Source organism: Balaenoptera ricei, chromosome 8 (assembly GCF_028023285.1).
Source record: "Balaenoptera ricei isolate mBalRic1 chromosome 8, mBalRic1.hap2, whole genome shotgun sequence".
NCBI lineage: Eukaryota > Metazoa > Chordata > Mammalia > Artiodactyla > Balaenopteridae > Balaenoptera > Balaenoptera ricei.
Genome location: NC_082646.1, coordinates 60,919,501 through 60,941,736, shown reverse-complemented (window position 1 = coordinate 60,941,736; position 22,236 = coordinate 60,919,501). Strand labels below are relative to the sequence as shown.

Genomic DNA, 22,236 nt, shown 5'->3' with positions numbered 1-22,236 from the left:
GGACTTGAGGACATAGGGAGTGGGGAGGGTAAGCTGGGACGAAGTGAGACAGTGGCATGGACATATATACACTACCAAATGTAAAATAGGTAGCTAGTGGGAAGCAGCCACATAGCACAGGGAGATCAGCTTGGTGCTTTGTGACCACCTAGAGGGGTGGGATAGGGAGGATGGGAGGGAGACCCAAGAGGGGGGAGATATGGGGATATATGCATATGTATAGCTGATTCACTTTGTTATACAGCAGAAACTAACACAACATTGTAAGGCAATTATACTCCAAGAAAGATGTTAAAAAAAAAAAAAAAAAGACATTTTGCTAAACGTTAGAAAAAAAAAAAGATGTTAAAAAAAACAAAAACAAAGATGAACCTCCCATTAGGTTCGAACAGCTCCCTATACCCCTCCTTCATAGTTTTATCCCAGTTTATACTTGGATTTTCAGTACCTCTTTGCTCACTTTCCCTCCCTGCAAATGTTAACTCCATGAAGAAGGGGACTTGTCGGCCCTTTTTACCACTGTACCCCCAGACCTGCCACAGTACCTGGCCTGTGTAGAAACTCAACAGACAGTGACTTAATAAATGGATAGGTGAGTCCTACTACAAAAAAAAAAAAGCTAGAGGAGAGAAAGGAACATTGGGGATGGAAGGCTGGAGTGCTTGGAGATGCCTCCTGTGTTTCAGGACCTGGGCCCTGGGGAAGCTGTGTGTGCTTCAGGTCTTGGGTGCTAGACAAACTACAGGAGCTTGTGGAGTCAGTGCAAACCAGGAACAAAACCCTCTTTTTCTGCAGTATCTCTCCTTTGCCCTCTGTTGGCATAGCTTAACATCTTGCTGGCTGGCAAAGGAACACTATTTAAAGGCCTCATCCAGTTTTGCAGAACATGAAATAAAGGGTGAATGAGAGCTAAGAGACAATAAGTTGCTAACTCACACAAAAAGTTAAAAAGAAAATAAATGATTAAAACTTCTATAATAGATGAAGATAATTACTAAGAATCAGAAGAGCCAACAAGTTGGATTCTTGCTGAAATAGTTGAAGCAATAAAACATTTATATTGTTTCTGAGTTCAATCATTCTGTGAAACAAAAATCTCAAAATAGACATCTTAATGGGCAATTAGAGGGGTTGTCAAGTAGCACTGACAGCATGATTTTTGCCTTTGACATCAACTTCAGAACCTAAACCCTACATAAAATGCAACTCCACTGAAAGTGGAAGAGCCAAGATTTGAGTTACTCTGATACTCCTTTTTCTGTTATGTCTGTGATATGCTATACTGCTTCTCAGGAAATGAGCTAGTATTAATAAATATGATAGAATCCCCCTAGAAGTCATCTACCAAAATTGTGGTACATTCAGTTACTGACTAGATAATCTTTCATAGCATCCTTTTATTTTACTCATTATTTCTGTTATGAACCAAAAATTTTAGCCTTAAATTTAACTCCAAAGGAATATTAAACTATTATTTGTTTTCGCTTATAAAATTGCGTGGCTTTATCTCCCATTTAGATTGTCTGCAGATGCTAACACTACCCTATTCACATCTGTAATTGTTGTATGAGATTTTTAAGATTAATTCCTTCATAAATAATAACATTTACCTTTGCCATTCTGAATACTGTGGAGACCATATCTGAATGGCTGTGTCCCTACATTCACAACTGCTGTATTTGGCTAACATTGTGTGAGTGCCTGAGATATGTAGTGACACTCAGCAAGACAAAACTGTCTTTTGAAGTTGACTGACTCACCCACTCACAAAAGAAGACAGTAGAGGCAGTGGTCTCTAGAAACACACCTTACTTACCTATTGCTATAGCATAGAAGGCCCGTATGCAAAATAAAACCAAAGTTCCTGCTTTACTTCTCATTTTCAAAGCTTTGAGGTTTGACTTTGTTAAATAGATCCACTCATAAAGACTGGAACAGAAGCCAATAAAAATTAGCTCTGAACATCTTTCTAGTTTCTCAGAACACTAAATTTGTGTTCATACTTCAAACAACTTTACATAACAAATTGTAAATAATAGTTAACGTTTGAATAGCACTTTACTCTTTTCAAAGTAGTTTTACATTCAGTGTCTCAGTTAATCCTCAGAGCAATCCAGAATAGTAACTGATATTCTTATCTTCATTTTATAGATGTTGAAACTTCATCTGAGAGATTAAGTAGCTAATCCAAGTCCACATAGTAAAAAATAAACTGGGGCTGCAATTCATCTTGTGATGTCAAACTTCACTACATTATAATGCTTAAAATTGTTTTCCTGTTTTACGGATGGGGAAACTGAGACATAGAGCAGTTAAATGATTTGTCCAGAGTTTCAAGCTTAGGTTTAAAATAAAGGTATATGTTTATGTAGTTGTACTAAATGTGTGGAATAGTGAAGGTGTGATGTAAAGGAAAATTAGAACATTTTGGTTCTTAGTCCTTAAACTTCCATTTATCAGAAGAGCTAGCTTTGAGGCTACCCTGTGCGGGGGGTGTTAGGAGGTTTACATAGGTACATTTGCAAGATGGTCCAGTAGACCTTTACAGTCCTAGGACTGTTAGTTACAGATCAAAGGAGAGAGTTAGGAAAGAAAACTATCTTTACAGTGTTGTCAGAGTACATTCCATGCTTTTTTTCCTTCTCTTTGCAGAGATGTTGGCAATGTGGTTGAAGCCATGTATGGGGACCTTCCTCCTCCAATTATGCTCATTGGACATAGCATGGGTGGTGCTATTGCAGTCCACACAGCATCATCCAACCTGGTGCCAAGCCTCTTGGGTCTGTGCATGATCGATGTTGTGGAAGGTAAGTTTTTTTAGTGCTGAGCAAATCAAAATCTTTGACTTACCAAAGACATCCATGGTAGATTATTGTTATCTTGTTTTTATTTATTATTGACTTCTCTCATCTCGAAGTATGTTCCTCTGTCTTTTATATCTTTTTTTTAATGTTATTTTGTGGCAGAGGCATTCCCAGTATTTTTTTATTGGGATACAATTGACATATAACTTTGCATTAGTTTCAGATGTACAAAATAATGATTTGATATATGTATATATTGTGAAATGATCACCACAATATGTCTAGTTAACATCTATCACCACACATACTTACATATTTTTTTTCTTGTGATGAGAACTTTTAAGATCTATTCTCTTAGCAACTTTCAAATATGCAGTACAGTATTAACTATAGTCACCATGCTGTATGTTACATCCCTAGGACTTATTTATTTTATAACTGGAAGTTCGTACTTTTCACACCTTCACCCATTTTGCCCACACCCCACATTATGTAATAATTTTACATGTCATCAAAAACTCTTCATAAACATCTTTTATGGCTGCATAATATTTCAGTTGTATGTATGCCCCATAATTTTATTTAACATCTAAAAAGAAACTGCCATGTCTTCTATGACCCAGCATCAGAAGTCACACTATTGCTCATATAAGTCAGCCAGCCCTATTCAGTGTGGAGGGACTGTTGAATACCAGGAGGCAAAAACCATTGAAGGCCGTCTTGGAAGCTGGCTATCACATCAGTCTTCTGAATTTTCTTAAACTGCTTCTTTTTTTCCCCCCAAGTGCCACTTAATTCTGCTGTCATTGAGGGGAGATGTATACAGTTGACTCATTAAGTATAAATGCTCAGAATATCTTAAGTGCTGTGGTTAAATTTTTTTGTTTAACATCTAGGTACAGCCATGGATGCACTTAATAGCATGCAGAATTTCTTACGTGGTCGTCCTAAAACCTTCAAGTCTCTGGAGAATGCCGTTGAATGGAGGTAACCCACAAATCTATATTGTCTATATTTTAAATGTTAGATTGTAGCTTTCCTTTTTCATCAGCTCAAGCACCAAGTTGAAAGGAATATTTTAGTTCCCATGCCTTAGCTTTATTGTAGTATCATGTATGGAAACATTTACATAAGGAGCAGATTTTTAAAAATATATTTTAAATGTTTCAGACTTGGCTCAGTTCTCTAAAACCCATCCTTTTTCCAATACACTCTAGTACCTCCTAGAATCTTAATAATTATGGATCATCTGCTGTCTAGCTGTTCCCATCTCTAAGGTGGGAGTTTGGACTAAATGAGATTCTAAGGCCTTTTCCATCTCTGATGCTCCATGGTTCTAGATTCACTTTCTGTGTTCCAGAGAAGATGGAGAAACAGATGGTTGTGGGTTCCCTTTTCAGTTTTTATTTGGTTTTTGCATAAATAAAAACCCTTTGGCTAAATGGTTCTCGTAAAAATTACTGACAGAATTGGCTATGGCTTCCACTTAAGTAAAGGCTGTTCAGTCATTAATTATACACTAATTCAATCAATTATTTGAATATTTATTAAATGTGTTTATATTTATTGAATACTTTGTGCTAAAGGGTAATGATTCAAAGATGAGTAAAGCACTGTCCCTCCCCCAAGGATATCAGTCTTGGGATAAAATATCTTCAGTGTCCTGTCTTCCTACCTATCCCTCAAAATCCATTTCTAGTCCCCTCTCCAGAACCCTTCCTATAACTCCTACAAACCACCCAGGTCACTCCTTCAGCAAAATTGCTGAAGACCTTTAAGTCTGTATTATATTGTACTGTTTACCCCTTAAGTCTTCTAATCCTCCTTTAAGGGATATGCTTATATTGTTAATTTTCATTTCTGTCTTAATGCCCTTCCTGCGTCATAAGGTCAGAAGCTATTCTCTATTTCTTTTGTACTTTCATATAGCATATAGCATACTGCTGGCTGCTTTAGCAGGCAGAACGTATCTATTTACTGAGTCAGAGATATCAAGTGGAAATTAAGGACCTGGTAAATATATCCTAGGGATTCCTCCTAGGACAGAGGATCTCATGCCAAATATGGCTTGCCAGAATGATATTTGTGTTTGATATGGTTGCTTTTGCCTCCCCTGTTCACTACTGTGATGCAAGATGTACTCTTGGAAGCACCAAAAATCTCTCCATCTTGAGCAGCCACACTGAGAATGCGGCTGCTGCCAGCTCAGCATGAACCTTGGGCACTCTGCCTGCTTCCCCAGTAACAACTAGTGAGAAAATTATTCCAAATAACTTAAAATTTATTCAGTAAACATTTTTTTTTTTAGTACCTAAGATGTGTCAGTGCCTGATCTAAGAACTGGGGATGAATCAGGCTTAGTTCCTATCATCAAAAAACTGGGAACATACATACAAGTAAATGCATAAACACAATACAATGAAGAAGGTACAGAAGACAGGCACCCAAACCAGCCCAGGGGTCATGATGAACCTTTTGTTAAGGGGAGATAGAGTCTTGATTCTAGTGCCAGATGTAGGGTAGAATAGGCATTCCATTTGTTGAATGTTAAAATGTTCTGGGTTCTATGAGAGCCACTGATTTCTAGATACTTTCTGAGCCTAAGAATCAGAAAGAATACAGTGAAGTTTTTGGTAATTTTGTTTTGTGTCTGCTGGATATCTGAATCAAGTTTATGACTCATGGCCATTTTGGTTATTCTAGATAATTTTCTTTTGAAAAAAAAAAGGTGTTGAAATACAAGACCAATCTATTTAAATTCAGTAAAGATTTAAAGCAAAGTGAATTTCTGCTTTTGCCCTCTTGGTCATCCAAATGAGAGGCAGTAGGGTGTAGGCATTAAGAGCCAGGGCTTTGAAATTTGAAAAAGAATAGATACAGGTGTATGTATAGCTGAATCACTTTTCTGTACACCTGAAACTAACACAACATTGTTAATCAACTATACCCCAAATTAAAATAAAAAGTTAAAAAAAAAAAAAAAAGAGCCTGGGCTTTGAGGTCAGATATGGATTTCATCTTGGTTCCACCACCTGGCTGTTCTGAGGAAAACAGAATAGGGGAAGGAGTGGGGAGTAGGGGTGATGACAAAAGTGAGAAATTGGTTAGGAAATAATCATAGTTGTAGAAAAGAGTAACGATGGTAATCATAGACTATGATGGCAACAGAGGAAGTTATGTGGTCATATTTGGAATGTATTTTGAAGGTAGAGCTGACAGAACTACCTTATGGATAGTGTGTTGGGAGAGATGCAGTATTCAAGGATGACTTCTAGGTTTTTAGCCTAAGCAATTGGTGAATGGTAGAGACAAAGAACAGCAGATTTGAGAGCAGGCAAGGGGCAGGGTATCAGGATTTTTGTTTGGATAAGCTGAAATGCTTATTATACATCTAAGTGAAAATGTTAAATAGGCACTTGTATACACTAGTTAGAAGAGGTTGAGCTAGAGATAAATTGGAGAATCATCATCACATAGATAACATTTAAAGCCAAAATATTGAATGCAGTTACCTAGTTGATAGAAAAAGATCCAAGAACTGAGCCTTGGGTTACTCTACAATATTGAGAGCTTGGGAAGGAAAGGAAGATCCAACAAAAGAAACTGAAAAGACACAGTTGGTGAGATAGAAGGAAAGCAAGAGAGCAGCATAGCAAGTGAGGAGAGGGGATCTAGGTCAAATGCTGCTGAGAGATCAAGTAAGGTAAAGACTAAGAAATGACCATTAGGATTGGCATGATGGAGGTGACCTTGACAAAGGAAATCTCAGAAAGTAGGAGATAAAAACCTGATATAAGTTGGTTGAGGAAAGGATGGGAGGTGACAAAGTGGAGAAAGCATGTAAGATAACTTTTTTGAGAAGTTTTGTTGTATAGGAGAGCAGAGAAATGGGGTAGTATCTAGAAGTGAATATGGGGTTGAAAATGTTTTTAAAAGGCTAGAGAAGGTTTTTATTTTTATTTATTTTTTGATGTGGATCATTTTTTTAAAATATTCATTCATTCATTAAAATTCATTCATTCATTTAGCTAGCTAGCTACCTGTGCCGGGATCTTTAGCTGCGGCATACAAACTCTCAGTTGTGGCATGTGGGACCTAGTTCCCTGACCAGGGATGGAACCCGGGCCCCCTGCATTGGGAGCGCAGTGTTAGCCACTGGACCACCAGGGAAGTCCCCTAGAGGATGTTTTTAAAGGATGTTTTATAGTATTCACTAGAGAAAAAAATAACAACATAAGAAAGAGACAGGATAAGTAAAGGAAATGAGGTCTTCATAAACAAGAGAGGATGGGAAACCAGTGCCCAACATTGGCCTTGAATAGGAACAGAGATATTTCACCTATTAAACAGTCTTCAAAGGCAGAGTATATGATTATAAATACTAGTGGATTTGTAGTTTCAGTTTGTGGTAGAAAAACGACGTAGTAGTTCTGATTGCCTCTGTTTATCATTAAAATAAGAAACAAAGTCATTATCTAAGGGGGGGTACACTAAAATTTTATGTGATTTTTTTTGTTTGTTTTAAGCTAAAAAATGAGATTTGAAGAAATGTGTTCTTGTGGGCCTGCTTCAGGTGGTGTTTTCAGTTCCCCCTGGGACATGTCTTTTTGCTTGGGCCTTAGCCAACTCTGAGAAGACTAATCTATATTTATAGAGTCAAAGCTCCTAAGTTCTATCATGGCATGCAAGACCCTCTAGGAGCTAGCCCCTGCATGCCTATCCTTATTCTGTCACACTACTCCTTTACTCTCCTCTGCTCCTCCTTGCACTCTGCCTTCTAAAATCATCCTCCTCCTGACTTTTTCACATCACGGTGTCTTCATTCACAACGTGCCTTCTGCCTGTTTTGCTCTGACCACCAGCTTTTACCTTCCGCTTAACTTATCTTCAGTCCTCAGTTTAGGCAAGACATTTGGGAAGCTTTCTCTAACCTCATTTAGAATAAAGTGGTTCCTTTGAACCTTGCTTTATTATATTAAAATTATTTGTTGTGTTTCTTTCCCCCACTGAATTATGTGCTTCTTGAGCACAGGCCTGGCACATAGTATCCTACTGGTAAATATTTGCAGAACTGAAGTGATTTTAATGCCTTTACTTAATTTTTACTGCTTGGCTTATAGCCATAATAACCAAGTGGGAAGTAGTGGTAGTCTCCATGGTAAGCTACATTGGTAACCACACCTTTTTAGTAGATCGCACAGAATCTGCAGAATTGTTGATTTGACCTTGGTGACATGATAAGATGGATGCTGAATAACCTCCTCTCTCCTGTCTCACTTTTCTCTTCTAGTGTGAAGAGCGGCCAGATTCGAAATCTGGAGTCTGCCCGTGTCTCAATGGTTGGCCAAGTCAAACAGTAGGTCTTATTTTGCCCCCTTGGGCTGGTTAGAGGCTGAAACATGGTGAGGGAATTACAGATTGCTTTTATTGTCATATACCTATTCTACCATCTTGGTGAATGCCTTCATTATTTTAGATAATTTTTATAAGTGAGCTCATTAGAGCCAGCTATATAGATTTTCTTTTTTTCTTTCTTCTTTTTTGAAGAAATCCCAAAGCCAAATAATGTCTTCTATATAATACTGGATTACCTTATTAGCACAACTGTAGGTGTTAAAAGGTGAAGAATACCAGAGAAAGGACGTTAAATTAAGTGTTCACTCCAGTGGTGGCAGCTATGGTTTCATTCTTTTTTTTTTAACATCTTTATTGGAGTATAATTGCTTTACAATGGTGTGTTAGTTTCTGCTGTATACCGAAGTGAATCAGCTATATGTATACATATATCCCCATATCTCCTTCCTCTTGCGTCTCCCTCCCACTCTCCCTATCCCACCCCTCTAGGTGGTCACAAAGCACCGAGCTGATCTTCCTGTGCTGTGCGGCTGCTTCCCACTAGCTATCTATTTTACATTTGGTAGTGTATATATGTCCATGCCACTGTCTCACTTCGTCCCAGCTTACCCTTCCCACTCCCCTTGTCCTCAAGTCCATTCTCTACGTCTACATCTTTATTCCTGTCCTGCCCCTAGGTTCTTCAGAACTTTTTTTTTTTTAAGATTCCATATATATGTGTTAGCATATGGTATTTGTTTTTCTCTTTCTGACTTACTTCACTCTGTATGACAGACTCTAGGTCCATCCACCTCACTACCAATAGTTCAATTTCATTTCTTTTTATGGCTGAGTAATATTCCATTGTATATATGTGCCACATCTTCTTTATCCATTCATCTGTCGATGGACACTTAGGTTGCTTCCATTTCCTGGCTATTGTAAATAGTGCTGCAGTGAACAATGTGTTACATGTCTCTTTTTGAATTATGGTTTTCTCAGGGTATATGCCCAGTAGTGGGATTGCTGGGTCATATGGTAGTTCTATTTTTAGTTTTTTAAGGAATCTCCATACTGTTCTCCATAGTGGCTGTATCAGTTTACATTCCCACCAACAATGTAAGAGGGTTCCCTTTTCTCCACACCCTCTCCAGCATTTATTGTTTGTAGATTTTTGGATGATGGCCATTCTTACCGGTGTAAGGTGATAGATACCTCATTGTAGTTTTGTTTTGTTTTGTTTTGTTTAATTTATTTATTTTTGACTGCATTGGGTATTCGTTGCTGCGCACGGGCTTTCTCTAGTTGCTTTGAGTGGGGGCTACTCTTCGTTGCGGTGCGTGGGCCTCTCACTGGGGTGGCTTCTCTTGTTGCGGAGCCCAGGCTCTAGGCACGCGAGCTTCAGTAGTTGTGGCATGTGGGCTCAGTAGTTGTGGCTCGCGGGCTCTAGAGCGCAGGCTCAGTAGTTGTGGCACACGGGCTTAGTTGCTCTGCGGCATGTGGGATCTTCCCGGACCAGGTCTCGAACCCGTATTCCCTGCATTGGCAGGCAGATTCTTAACCACTGTGCCACCAGGGAAGCCCTCATTATAGTTTTGATTTGCATTTCACTAATGATTAGTGATGTTGAGTGTCCTTTCATGTGTTTGTTGGCAATCTGTATATCTTCTTTGGAGAAATGTCTTTTTAGGTCTTCTGCCCATTTTTGGATTGGGTTGTTTTTTTTGATATTGAGCTGCATGAGCTGCTTGTATATTTTGGAGATTAATCCTTTGTCAGTTGCTTCATTTACAAATATTTTCTCCCATTCTGAGGGTTGTCTTTTCGTCTTGTTTTTGGTTTCCTTTGCTGTGCAAAAGCTTTTAAGTCTCATTAAGTCCCATTTGTTTATTTTTGTTTTTATTTCCATTTCTCTAGGAGGTGGGTCAAAAAGGACCTTGCTGTGATTTATGTCATAGCGTGTTCTGCCTATGTTTTCCTCTAAGAGTTTGATAGTGTCTGGCCTTACATTTAGGTCTTTAATCCATTTTGAGTTTATTTTTGTGTATGGTGTTAGAAAGTGTTCTAATTTCATTCTTTTACACGTAGCTGTCCCGTTTTCCCAGCACCACTTATGGAAGAGGCTGTCTTTTCTCCATTGTATATTATTGCCTCCTTTATCAAAGATGAGGTGACCATATCTGTGTGGGTTTATCTTTGGGCTTTCTATCCTGTTCCATTGATCTATATTTCTGTTTTTTGTGCCAGTATATGGTTTTATTCTGATAAGAGTCTCCTTCTAAGCCAAACCTGGTTGTGAGGAAATTATATTATAAAAGCTTTGGCATAGCCTGAGTGAAAGCCAGATTTTAAGGGTGAGCTAAGATTATTTAGCCCAATTGATCCTCCTGGATAGGTTACATCAGTCCTGGGTATTGCTATATAGTCACAAAATAAACTTTAGGTGAATTGGGAAAATGTTGCCCACCAGGACAAACAGCACAAGAGTTGATGAAAATGATAATGGCATTATTGAATGCCTGCTATTTGCCAGGCACTGTGCAAGGTATTTTATATACACTATGTAAAATTTAAAACCTTGTGTAATGGAAATCTTTCAAACGTACACAAGTAGAATAATATAATGAACCCCAATGTACCCATTGCCCATCTTCAACAGTTATGAACTCACGGACAGTCTTGTTTCATCTGTGCCCCTATTTATTTCCCCTAAGGACAAAATATTTTGAAAGAAATTTCAGATAAACATAATTTCCTCTGTAAGATTTTGGTATGCTCTAAAAGGTAAGGACACTTTAAGCACAGTCACAAGACCGCTGTCACACCTAAAAAAATTAACATTTCCTTAATATCATCAAAGGTCTTTAGTATTCACTTACCTGATTATCTCATAAATTTTTTTAGTTCAAACCAGAATTATAATAAGGTAAATACATAGCAATTGATTGATAAATCTCTTAAGTATCTTTTAATCTATAGGTTCCACTTCTCACTCTCTCTTTTTTTTTTTCCTGGCAATTTATTTGTTGAGGAAATCTAGTTGTTTGCCCTGTAGAACTTCCCACAATCTGGATTTGCTGATTGATTCCTCAAGGTGTAATTTAACATGTTCCTTTATTCCCTGTATTTTCTGTAAATTGTTAGATCAGAGGTTTGATCAATCTTAGGTTTGTTTGTTGTTATTTTGGTTTTTTTATTTGTTTGCAAGTATAGGTGATATTGTATACTGCCATCAGGAGGCACATAATGGTCTGGTTGTCTCTTTTATTTTTTTAATGTTAGTAGCCATTGATGATCACTACCTAGATTCATTCATTCATTCATTTGCACTGTCTCATTTAATCCTTACCATACCTCTTCAAGGTAACTTGTTTTATAGGGGAGGAAATGGAAGTTCAGAAAGGTAAAGTGACTTTCCCGGGATCACATAGCTAATGAATGATAGAGCTCATATTCAAATTCCCATGTTTTTGACTTCAAGGCCTATATTACGGATTTTATATCCATAATATATAAAAAGGGAAAGGGAAATTTGAGTAGTAATATCTGGCAGGCACAATGCAGAGGTTTTAAATAAGCTGTGAGGCTGCTCACTTTTCAGTGCTTAAATATTTTGAGATCTGACTTGTCTAAGCAGTGGTAAAGCATTTTGAAAGGGAGTTAATTTACATGGCTTGTATGCAGGTAGTTCGCTGATTTGTAAATTTTTACTTCAAGTGGCGTTTTCTCTAAATATGTAGACCTATGTATGTAAGAGTCTGTGTGTTTTAATTGTGACATAGATATCTGCTGGAACCTTCTTGCCCTTCTTGATCTAGGTATAATTCTCTTGGACCTCCCAATCCACTCCCAAAGCACATGTTGTTTCTTTGATACTTTGACCTAGATGTGAAACTTGACACCCCAAGTTCCTAAGAAAACCCCCACTTAACAAAACACTTGTGAACATACAGGTCACTGAAGGTTTGGTAGAGGAGACAGAGAAGGAGAAGTTATTCTTAAAAATCCACCACTGAAGCTTGACTGACCCTTGAATTTATCCCAGTCTCTTTTTGTCTTGCTTGTTCTCTCTCCTTTCCTCCCTTCTCTCTCCCTTTTCAAGGGCAAAATAACAAATTATCATGCAGAGCAGACCTTGGCCCTAGCTGCTGCATAGGCTGTTGAGGTTTTACCTTTAACACTTGCCAATGTATTTTTTTCCGAGTTCTCTTTTTTTTTTTTAATTTATTTTTATTTATTTATTTATTTATTTATTTATTTATTTATTTTTGGCTGTGTTGGGTCTCCGTTTCTGTGCAAGGGCTTTCTCCAGTTGCGGCGAGCGTGGGCCACTCTTCATCGTGGTGCGCGGTCCTCTCACTGTCGCGGCCTCTCCCGTTGTGGAGCACAGGCTCCAGATGCGCAGGCTCAGTAGTTGTGGCTCACGGGCCTAGTGGCTCCGCGGCATGTGGGATCTTCCTGGACCAGGGCTCAAACCCACGTCCCCTGCATTGGCAGGCAGATTCTTAACCACTGCGCCACCAGGGAAGCCCCGAGTTCTCTTTAAAAGGAATTATGGTACCACCTATTCCTATAATAATTTTTCTACCTAATTACATAATAGAGATAATATTTTTAGATGAAAAACAACAATAATTGGTTGCATCAGATGTGCTAATCTCTAAGGTTTATCTGGCCCTGGTTATTGTTTTTTTATTTATTTTTTATTAATTTATTTACTTATTTATTTTTATTTTTGGCTGCATTGGGTCTTCATTGCTGCACACGGGCTTTCTCTAGTTGCATCGAGCAGGGGCTACTCTTCGTTGCGGTGCGCGGGCTTCTCATTGTGGTGGCTTCTCATTGCAGAGTATGGGCTTCAGTAGTTGCAGCATGCAGGCTCAGCAGTTGTGGCTCGCAGACTCTAGAGCGCAGGCTCAGTAGTTGTGGTGCACGGGCCTAGTTGCTCCGTGGCATGTGCGATCTTCCTGGACCAGGGCTCGAGCCCGTGTCCCCTGCATTGGCAGGCAGACTCTCAACCACTGCACCACCAGTGGCCCTGGTTATTGTAATTGCCAGTTTCTGTCAGCTCATTAAAAGTGGGGGCCTTTTACCAATCTGTTTGAGCCTTGTTCTACTACAGGCAGGGTACAGTAGAAAAGCACTATGCTTTAGAGTTAATTGGGCCTGGATCTGCCTCCCAGCCTCATCTACTCATGAGCTAAGTGATCCTGGACAAGTTTTTTAACTCTTCAGAGCTACTTTATAGGATTACTATGAGGATTATATAAGATAACGCCAATAAAACTCGTCACCATGCCTCAGGAAACGGTTACTCCCTTCTGTGGGTCAGTATATACACTGCAGGAACTGGAAACCAGCCCTTGGAGTATAGTCAAACATTGGTGATGACTTCCACAGTCCTGGTCAACTTTTGTACATTTTAAAATGCACATTTTTCACACCCTCCTTCTCCCAGGAGCACTGTTAAGTTTTAACTAATATTTGATTATAAAAGGCCATAAATATCAGCATCTCTAAGGTAATTTGTGTGTAGAAGAGAGGTGTGTGATAACACTTTTTTTTTTAAAAAAACATAGGTGTGAAGGAATTACAAGTCCAGAAGGCTCAAAATCTATAGTAGAAGGAATCATAGAGGAAGAAGAAGAAGACGAAGAAGGAAGTGAGTCAGTAAACAAAAGGAAAAAGGAAGATGACATGGAGGTGGGTGAAGGCCTGTATTCTTGGAAGGATGGGGTAGGGAATGGTTCAAAAGTGTGTAAGGTGCGAAAGGGAGGTAACATTGTTCTTTTTGTCCATCGTTAGATATTTTAGGAGACAAAGATACCATCGTAATAGATACTTAGATTAACTATAAGATATAAAGCACTGTTGATGGCTCTGACAAATTGGAACATAAAACTTACAGTACTACCCTACCCTCAAGCAGACTGCTTTCTCATCAGGCCCTTTCTTACCTCTGTGCTTCTGTTCCTGTGATTTATCTCATGAGAAGATCCCATTTCGTACCAGTCTACCCTAAACTTATTCAGATCCTGCCCATCTTTCAAGGTGTATCTCCTTGGGGAAGCTTTCTGACCCCAGTTTATATTAGTCCCTCTGCAGTACAGCACTGAGAGTCTGTAGGACACACCTTAGCACTTTCTTTTCTGAAGTTGTGACCAAGTCAGAACTGATTTTCATAAGCCACATTCAAAATATTATGGTTTTCTGATAGTCATCCCTAGAATGCAGATTCAGTGACCTCTAATAACATAAGAATTGTCTCCCAACAAAAATAATCTATGTATTTTGAGGGCAGGAACTGATGTTCTGTGTGAATTTCCTTCAGCGTATAGCTCAGGGTTGTGTGCATAGTGAGTGTTCTGTGAGAACTTGCTGAGCAACTGATTTGAGGACAGCAGTGGGAAGGGGTGCTTTTTCTGGGAAATGATGAGTGAGTGTGAGCCACAGACTTTCTGGGATGGATTATGAACATCTTACTAATGACAGGGAATTAGTAAGATGTTACTAATCTTACTTATGTATACTTGGTGTATATCACATATTCCTTTGCATTTGGAGATGCTAGTGTTAGCAAGGAGGAGAGTGCATTTTTTTTAAACAGTATTTTTAATTTAATGAGGATCTTCTTGTCATCCTTAAGATCAATGAATAATACTTTGTACCTCTTTGGAGTTTACAAAATTATAAATAATGCATGATCAATTTGCCCTCCAACACTCTGTGAGGCGAGGGGAGACCTTTTCTCACATGTTAACACTATAGAAACTGAGACTCAGAGATTTGTTGAAGGTAATCAAGTAGTGTTTAGTAGATTTGAGACTGATACAAACTATCAGTTACGTTTTACCTTTTATGTGCTAGGATCTATACTGAATGCTTCACATTAATATCTCTGGTTCTCATTTTGCCTCTGCATTGTAGATATTAGCACTGTTTTACAGCTCAGATGCAGATACTTGCTTATGGTCACATATAAATGTTAGTGCTGAAACACATCTAGATCCTCTGATTTTTAATTCCAACTCATTTTTTCCGTATAATTTTTTATAGGGCCTATTATATGGGGTTTTATGAACTCCAGCAGTTTTGTTAGGAGGACAGACTGAGGCATATCAGTCAGTGAGGAGCATAGCTAAACAGTCTCCACCTGAGGAAGGACACAGAGACACTCCAGTAGTCACAACTTCTTGCAACTAGTACATAAGTCCTGGAGATCTGATGCACAGCACAGTAATTATAGGCAACAACACTGTATTATAAACTTCAAAGTTGCTAAGAGACTAGATCTTAATTGTTCCCACCACAAAAAAATGATAATTATGTGACATGTTAGAGGTGTTAGGTAACACTATGGTGGTAATCATATTGCAATATATCAATGTATCAAATCAACATGTTGTATGCCGTAAACTTAAACAATGTTGTATGTCAGTTATATCTCAATAAAGGAAAAATAAATAAATAAAAATGATGGAGAAAATGTTAATAATGCCAATTAAACTTAACAACAACAACACAAAAAACCGGGCACAGCTTCGTAGGGGCATCTCTGTTTAGCACAATACAAAAAATTGTGTTTCAAATGACCCTGAGGCATACATAAGAGGTCACTTGCATCCACTCTGCTCTGTAAAAGAAAACAAGCTATACATTTTTATTGGGGATAGGGAGAATCTAATACAAAATGGTTAAAATACAGAAAAGAAAGGGAAAACATTTAAGCTTTGATCCTTAAAGGAATAAACTTCACTTGTCCAGGAGATATTCCTTTATGCATAAGTCTCTCTCTTCTTCAGACTGCTTTATTGAAAGGTAACTCATCCAAAGTATACCATTCAGTGATTTTTAGTACAGTCACAGTTGTGCAACCATCACAACAATCTAATCTTAGAACATTTTCGTCACTTTTAAAAGAAATGTCATACTCATTTGCAGTCACTTCCCATTTCTCTCCAACCTTTCCAGATCTAGGCAATCACTAATCTACTTTCCGTCTCCACAGATTTGCCTAATCTGAGCATTTAATATAAGTGGAATTACACAATATGTGATCTTCCATGACTGGCTTCTTTCACCTTCGCATAGTGTTTTCCAGGTTCATTCTTGCTGTAGCATGTATCAGTACTTCATTCCTATTTATGGCTGAATAATATTCCATTGTATAGATAGACTTTTTTTTCAGATTTATTGAGGTATAATTGCCAATTAAAATTGTAAGATATTTAAAGTGTACAATGTGATGAACAGATGCATTGTGAAAGGATACTCCTCAATGAGTTAACACATCCATCACCTCACAGATTTACCTTTTTTGTGTGTGTTTTTGAGGACATTTAAGTTTACTTTCTTAGCAGATTTCAGTTATACATTACATTATTTTCAACTGTAGTCACTATAATTGTGTTTTATATTAATTAGATCCTCAGACCTTATTCATCTTATAACTGAAAGTTTATACCCTTTTACCAACTTCTATCTATTCTTCTACCTTCCAGCCCCTATCCTGGTAACCACTTTGATAGACCACACTTTTAATCCATTCATCAGTTAATGGACATGTGGGTTATTTTCACTTTTTGTCTATTAGGAATAATGCTGATATAAACATTCGAGTACAAATTTTTGTGTGGGCATAGGTTTTTATTCTCTTGGGTGTATACCTGTGAGTGGAATTGCCGGATGGTAACTCATTTGAGGAACAGCCATTCTGTTTTCCAGAGTGCCTGCATCATTTCATATTCGCAGCAGCAGTGTATGAGGGATCCAGTTTTTCTGCATCCTTGCCAGCACTTGTTACTGTCTTTCTTTTTGATTATAGCCATCCTAGTGGGTATGAAGTGGAATCTCATATCTGTGGTTTTGATTTACATTTTTCTAATGACTATTGATGTTGAGCATCTTTTCATGTGCTTATTGGCCATTTCTGTATCTTCTCTGGAGAAATATCTCTTCATATCTTTTGCCCATTTTTAAATAGGGTTATTTGTCTTTTTATTATTGAGTTGCATTTGCAGATGAAATCTAGTATGCATTTGGGAGGGGCTTGTGAGATTATGCTGTCTCTGTGGAGCTGATCTCTTATAAATGACTCATAAATGGGAAGCACTGCATGCAATAGGACAGGCTGAGGTTCCAAGTTGAAATGACAGTTAGTGTTCATTTCAAAGTGTCCTGTGCCTGGAAAATATTAATAGAAGAGAATAGAATGAGTTGTTTAGTGAGATCTGGAAGATCCAAGTTTCCTGACTCCCCATCCAGCGATCTTTTTCTTTTTTTTTTAATTGTGGTAAAAAAACACACAAACATAAAATTTACCATCTTAACCATTTTAAAGTGTATAGTTCAGTAATATTAAATATATTCACACTGTTGTGCAACCAGTCTCCAGAATTTTCTTATCTTGCAAAACTGAAACTCTGTACCCATTAAACAACAACTCCCCTTTCCTGCTTCCCCCAACCCCTAATAATCACCATTCTACTTTCTGTTTCTGTGCATTTCACTATACTTTAGATACCTCATATAAGTGGACTCATATAGCATTTGTGATCATTAATGATCAATGCAAATCAAATCAAATGCAAATCAAGACCATAAATATCACTTTGTACCCATTAGGGTGGCAACTGCCAAAAAAAAAACCCAAAATAACAAGTATTGGCAAGGACGTGGAGAAATTGGAACACTTGTGCACTATTGGTGGGATTACAAAATGGTACAATCACTATTAAAAATTGTATGGCAGTTACTCAAAAAATTAAAAATAGAACTACCTTATGATCCAGCAATCTCACTTTTGGGTATATAGCCAAAAGAAATGAAAGCAGGGTCTTGAATAGATATTTGCACACCCATGTTCATAGCAGCTGATCTCTTAATAAGTGCTGTTGGAACATCTTTTCATGTACTTATTGGCTGTTTGTACATCTTCTTTGGAGAAATGTCTGTTCAAGTCCTATGCCCATTTTTAAATGAGGTTATTTGATTTTTTTGTTGTTGAGTTACAGGAATTCTTTATATCCTTTGGATATTAACTCTTTATGAGATACATGACATGCAGATATTTTCTCCCATTCAGTGGTATGCCTTTTCACTCTATTGATTGAGTTCTTTGATGCACAAACGTTTTTAAGTTTGATGTAGTCCATTTATCTATTTTTACTTTTGTTGCCTCTGCTTTTGGTTCCATAACCAAGAAATCATTGCTAAGTCCAATGTCGTGAAAAGTTTCATGACGCTTTCTTCTAGAAGTTTTATAGTTGTAGGTTTTTATATTTAGGTTTTAATCCATTTGAGTTAATTTTTGTATGTGGTCCAACTTCATTCTTTTGCTTGTGGATATCCAGTTTCCCCAGCACCATTTGTTGAAAAGACTGTCCTTTCCCCATTGAGTGGTCTCAGCATCCTTATCAAAGATCATTCGACTATATATGTGAGAGTTTATTTCTGGGCTCTCGAAGTTTTTATTCCGTTGCTGTATTTGTCTTTATATCAGTAGTATGCTGTTTTGATTACTGTAACTTTGTACTATATTTTGAAATCAGAGAGCATGAGTCCTCCAATTTTGTTCTTCTTTATTAAAATTGTTTTGGCTATTTGGGGTCCCTTGAGATTCTATATGAATTTTAGGAATAATTTTTCTGTTTTTGCAAAAAATGCCATTGGGATTTTGATATTGTGTTAAATCTGCAGATCATTTGGGTAGTATGAACATCTTAACCATGTGGTGATCTTTAATACAATATATGCTGTCTCATGCTCACTTCTAGATTTTCATATTTTGGTTGATATGTGGTCGTCTAATTATTTATTTCAGTTATAATATTTCAAAATTTTGATGTGGAAAAGTATAGAGAACCTTTTATTTGTTCAGCTTGTATTTAATGAGTGCATACTCTGTGCCATCTACTTTTATATCGAGATTTAACAGATACTGACATTTTGTCATATTTGTGTCAGATTTCCTTTTTTAAATTACTGTTGCAGGAACATTATATCATTGTCATAAATAAAAATATAGGAAAACATGTTCTACGAACAAATCAACATATTTTCAGTTTTCCCTTCCAGTTCTTTCCCAAAGTATACCATATTTTTCCAGTAGTAATCCTAACTTAGATGACATGTTGTACTCTGCTTCTTTCACTTAATATTATATTGTGAGCATTTTTCATACTACAATGAGTTTTTGTAGTTTTTCTTCTGATGATGTGTTCTTTTTACCAAATGAGTATAAGAAGCTCAATCTTGGCCTTACCATTTACTAGCTTTGTGATCTTAAGAAAGTTTCCTAGGTTCACTGAAACAAATAGAAGTAAAAAGTAAACTTCTAATTATCTTAACATGGAAATTACAACAATAACCTATGTCACAAGGCTGTTATAAGGATTAAATGTATATTAAAATGTCAGGGACATGGTAAGCTCTTAATATGTGCTAGTTTCCTTCCCTTTCCTTTTCCCAGGGACCTAGTTTTTATCCTGTTCCTCCATGGGTTGCTCTCAGAGACTCAAAACTTGCTCTTATTCCTCCAGACCAAGAAAGACCATCCTTACACTTGGAGAATTGAACTGGCAAAAACAGAAAAATACTGGGATGGCTGGTTCCGAGGCTTATCCAATCTCTTTCTTAGTTGTCCTATTCCTAAATTGCTGCTCCTGGCTGGTAAGTGTGTATGTGTTTTTATTAGTCGGCTTGGGCTGCCATAACAAAATACAATAGACTGGGTGGCTTAAACAACAGATTAATTTTCCCACAGTTCTGGAGGCTGGAAGTCTGAGATAAGGGTTGCAGACTGGTCGAGTTCTGCTAAGAGCTTTCTTACTGACTTGCAAACAACCACCTTTTTACTGTGTTCTTACATGGCAGAGAGAGCGAGAACAAGCTAGCTCTCTGGTGTTTATTCTTATAAGGACACTAATCCTGTCCTATGAGGGCCCTACCCTTATGACTGCATTTAACCTTAATTACTTCCATATCTCCAAATATGGTCACATTGTGAATTAGGCCTTCATCATATAAATTTTGGGGGAACACAGTTGAGTCCCTAGCAGTGTAGGTATATTGTCATCTCAGCATGTCTTTGTTAAAACTATTTACCAAATGGGTAGCGACTTCCAAAGTGAAGTACCATCCTCACTCATTTGTGCCCTTTCTCCTCCCTTTGCCAAATCCCTAAACCTAACTAAGCATAAGCATCCACCTGGGATGGCCGAATTCTGGCCTGGCCTCTGCCTGGTCAAGCCCAAGTCCTTCTCCTTGAGTGGTATAAGGATATTCTGAGTATAATGGAAATTTGAAAAGTAAAACCCTATTTTCAGAAACCAGCTTAAACAAGCAAAGTGGTTACAGGGAACCTCAGCCTAGAAAGCTTCATGTGGTGAGAATGTACCCTCAGGGAGTTAGGATTGGCATTAACATGAATTGAGAATGTCATCATGTTTACAACTCTGTAGCAATTTTTACTTCATTATTGAACAGCAAAGCCTATTTCACACAGCTTTTTTCTAGTAAGCTACTTATGGATTCTCTTATTTTGTTCTAGGTGTTGATAGATTGGATAAAGATCTGACTATTGGCCAAATGCAAGGTAAACCATGAAGAAATTATGTTCCTAGGTCCCCTGAAGGCAGAGGAATGGGCAGAGTCATGTGGAAATTTTCCATCTAAAAATGGGAATTATACTACCACATATGCCTCAGAGTTGTAAGGATTAAAGTGAGGCAATGTCTTTGAAAGGGGCATTATAAACTATAAAGTACTCTGTGTAAATATACAATATTGTGAAAGGAGATATTCTGAATACTGATCAGTATTTTTATTATTGTTAGAATTCTTAGGAAAGTGAAAGGTCCAAGATAACCCAGATACAAAAAGGTTGAACTCTATTTAGAAGACAGCATAATGAGGTGGTAAAAGCAAGGACTCTGAGAACTGCGTTTGAGTATTGCTTCCTTCCTACTAATTTTTTTGACCTTGGGCAAGTTACTTGACCTGCCTTAGCTTTAGTTTTCTCAATCTATAAAATGAGAAAATTGATGGCAACCTCACAAGGATTGTGAGGTACAATGAGTAGGAAAGTGACATGTTGTGCTTAGGTCCAGGTGTGTTGGCTAGATGACTGTGGAGGTAGTGGAACCAATTTCATGGAAGCTTTTGGCTTTAGAACAGATGAAAGGCCTGGTGAAGGTGAAGTCAATAGGCACTGGCAACTTTGGGATATAGGAAGAAGAGGTGCCAACTCCAAGGCCAAGGTTTCGAGCTTAAGCAGATTCTGTTCTTGACCTTCCTTCTTTTCTACTTACTCTTCCTGGGCAGTGTCATGGCTCCCATTTATACCCTGATAACTCCCAAAGCTAAACATCTGACTCATACCTCTCCATGTATCAAACCTGCTGGACATCTCTACTTGGATGTCTCATGGGCCCCTCAAACTGTTCCTTGAGCTGTCCTCAAGCTCTCCACAGAGAAGGGGGCTGTTTTCCTTGATAATAGTTGTTCAAAGGCCTCTGAATGATTTATCAAACTCTGGCCTTAGACCCTCATAGCATACCCTTCCCTTCCCCCAACTACATAGTGTCCTGAGGCCTTGAGCAGGACCATGGGCTGGGACTATGTAATTTTTTTGGCACTGATGTTGGTAATTCTGGTTTTTTTTTTAATTAGTTAATTTTTAAATTTATTTTTGGCTGCGTCAGGTCTTTGTTGCTGCACGTGGGCTTTCTCTAGTTGCGGCAGGCGGAGGCTACTCTTCGTTGTGGTGCATGGGCTTTTCATTTCGTTGGCTTCTCTTGTTGCGGAGCACGGGCTCTAGGCGCGTGGGCTTCAGTAGTTGTGGCACGTGGGCTCAGTAGTTGTGGCTCGTGGGCTCTAGAGTGCAGGCTCAGTAGTTGTGGCGCATGGGCTTAGTTGCTCCACAGCATGTGGGATCTTCCCGGACCAGGGCTCAAACCCCAGTCCCCTGCATTGGCAGGCGGATTCTTAACCACTGTGCCACCAGAGAAGTCCTGATGTTGGTTATTCTGAGCTTAGACATTTTTCCTTAAATTCAATTAAGCAAACCTTTTCTAAGCACTCTTTCTGTGTAAGACCT

General features: G+C 38.1%; 2 protein-coding genes across 3 annotated transcripts in view; one reads left to right on the top strand and one right to left on the bottom strand.

Annotated features, from left to right (window-relative positions):
• P4HA3 (prolyl 4-hydroxylase subunit alpha 3) overlaps window positions 1-22,236 on the bottom strand; it is a 76,883-nt gene that overhangs the window by 807 nt on the left and 53,840 nt on the right. Inside the window, exon 14 of one of the 2 annotated variants that reach the window (XR_009504620.1) lies at window positions 17,023-17,321. The exons of the other annotated variant lie outside the window; for it this stretch is intronic. The gene's annotated coding sequence lies outside the window, so the exon portion shown is untranslated. Of the gene's footprint in view, window positions 1-17,022; window positions 17,322-22,236 lie in introns of those variants that run through there. 2 annotated transcript variants of the gene reach the window in all.
• PPME1 (protein phosphatase methylesterase 1) overlaps window positions 1-22,236 on the top strand; it is an 80,250-nt gene that overhangs the window by 52,186 nt on the left and 5,828 nt on the right. Inside the window, exons 6-11 of the mRNA XM_059930824.1 lie at window positions 2,653-2,807; window positions 3,701-3,791; window positions 8,095-8,160; window positions 13,718-13,841; window positions 19,679-19,808; window positions 20,689-20,733. Coding sequence (XP_059786807.1) covers window positions 2,653-2,807; window positions 3,701-3,791; window positions 8,095-8,160; window positions 13,718-13,841; window positions 19,679-19,808; window positions 20,689-20,733 — 611 coding nt within the window. The remainder of the gene's footprint in view (window positions 1-2,652; window positions 2,808-3,700; window positions 3,792-8,094; window positions 8,161-13,717; window positions 13,842-19,678; window positions 19,809-20,688; window positions 20,734-22,236) is intronic.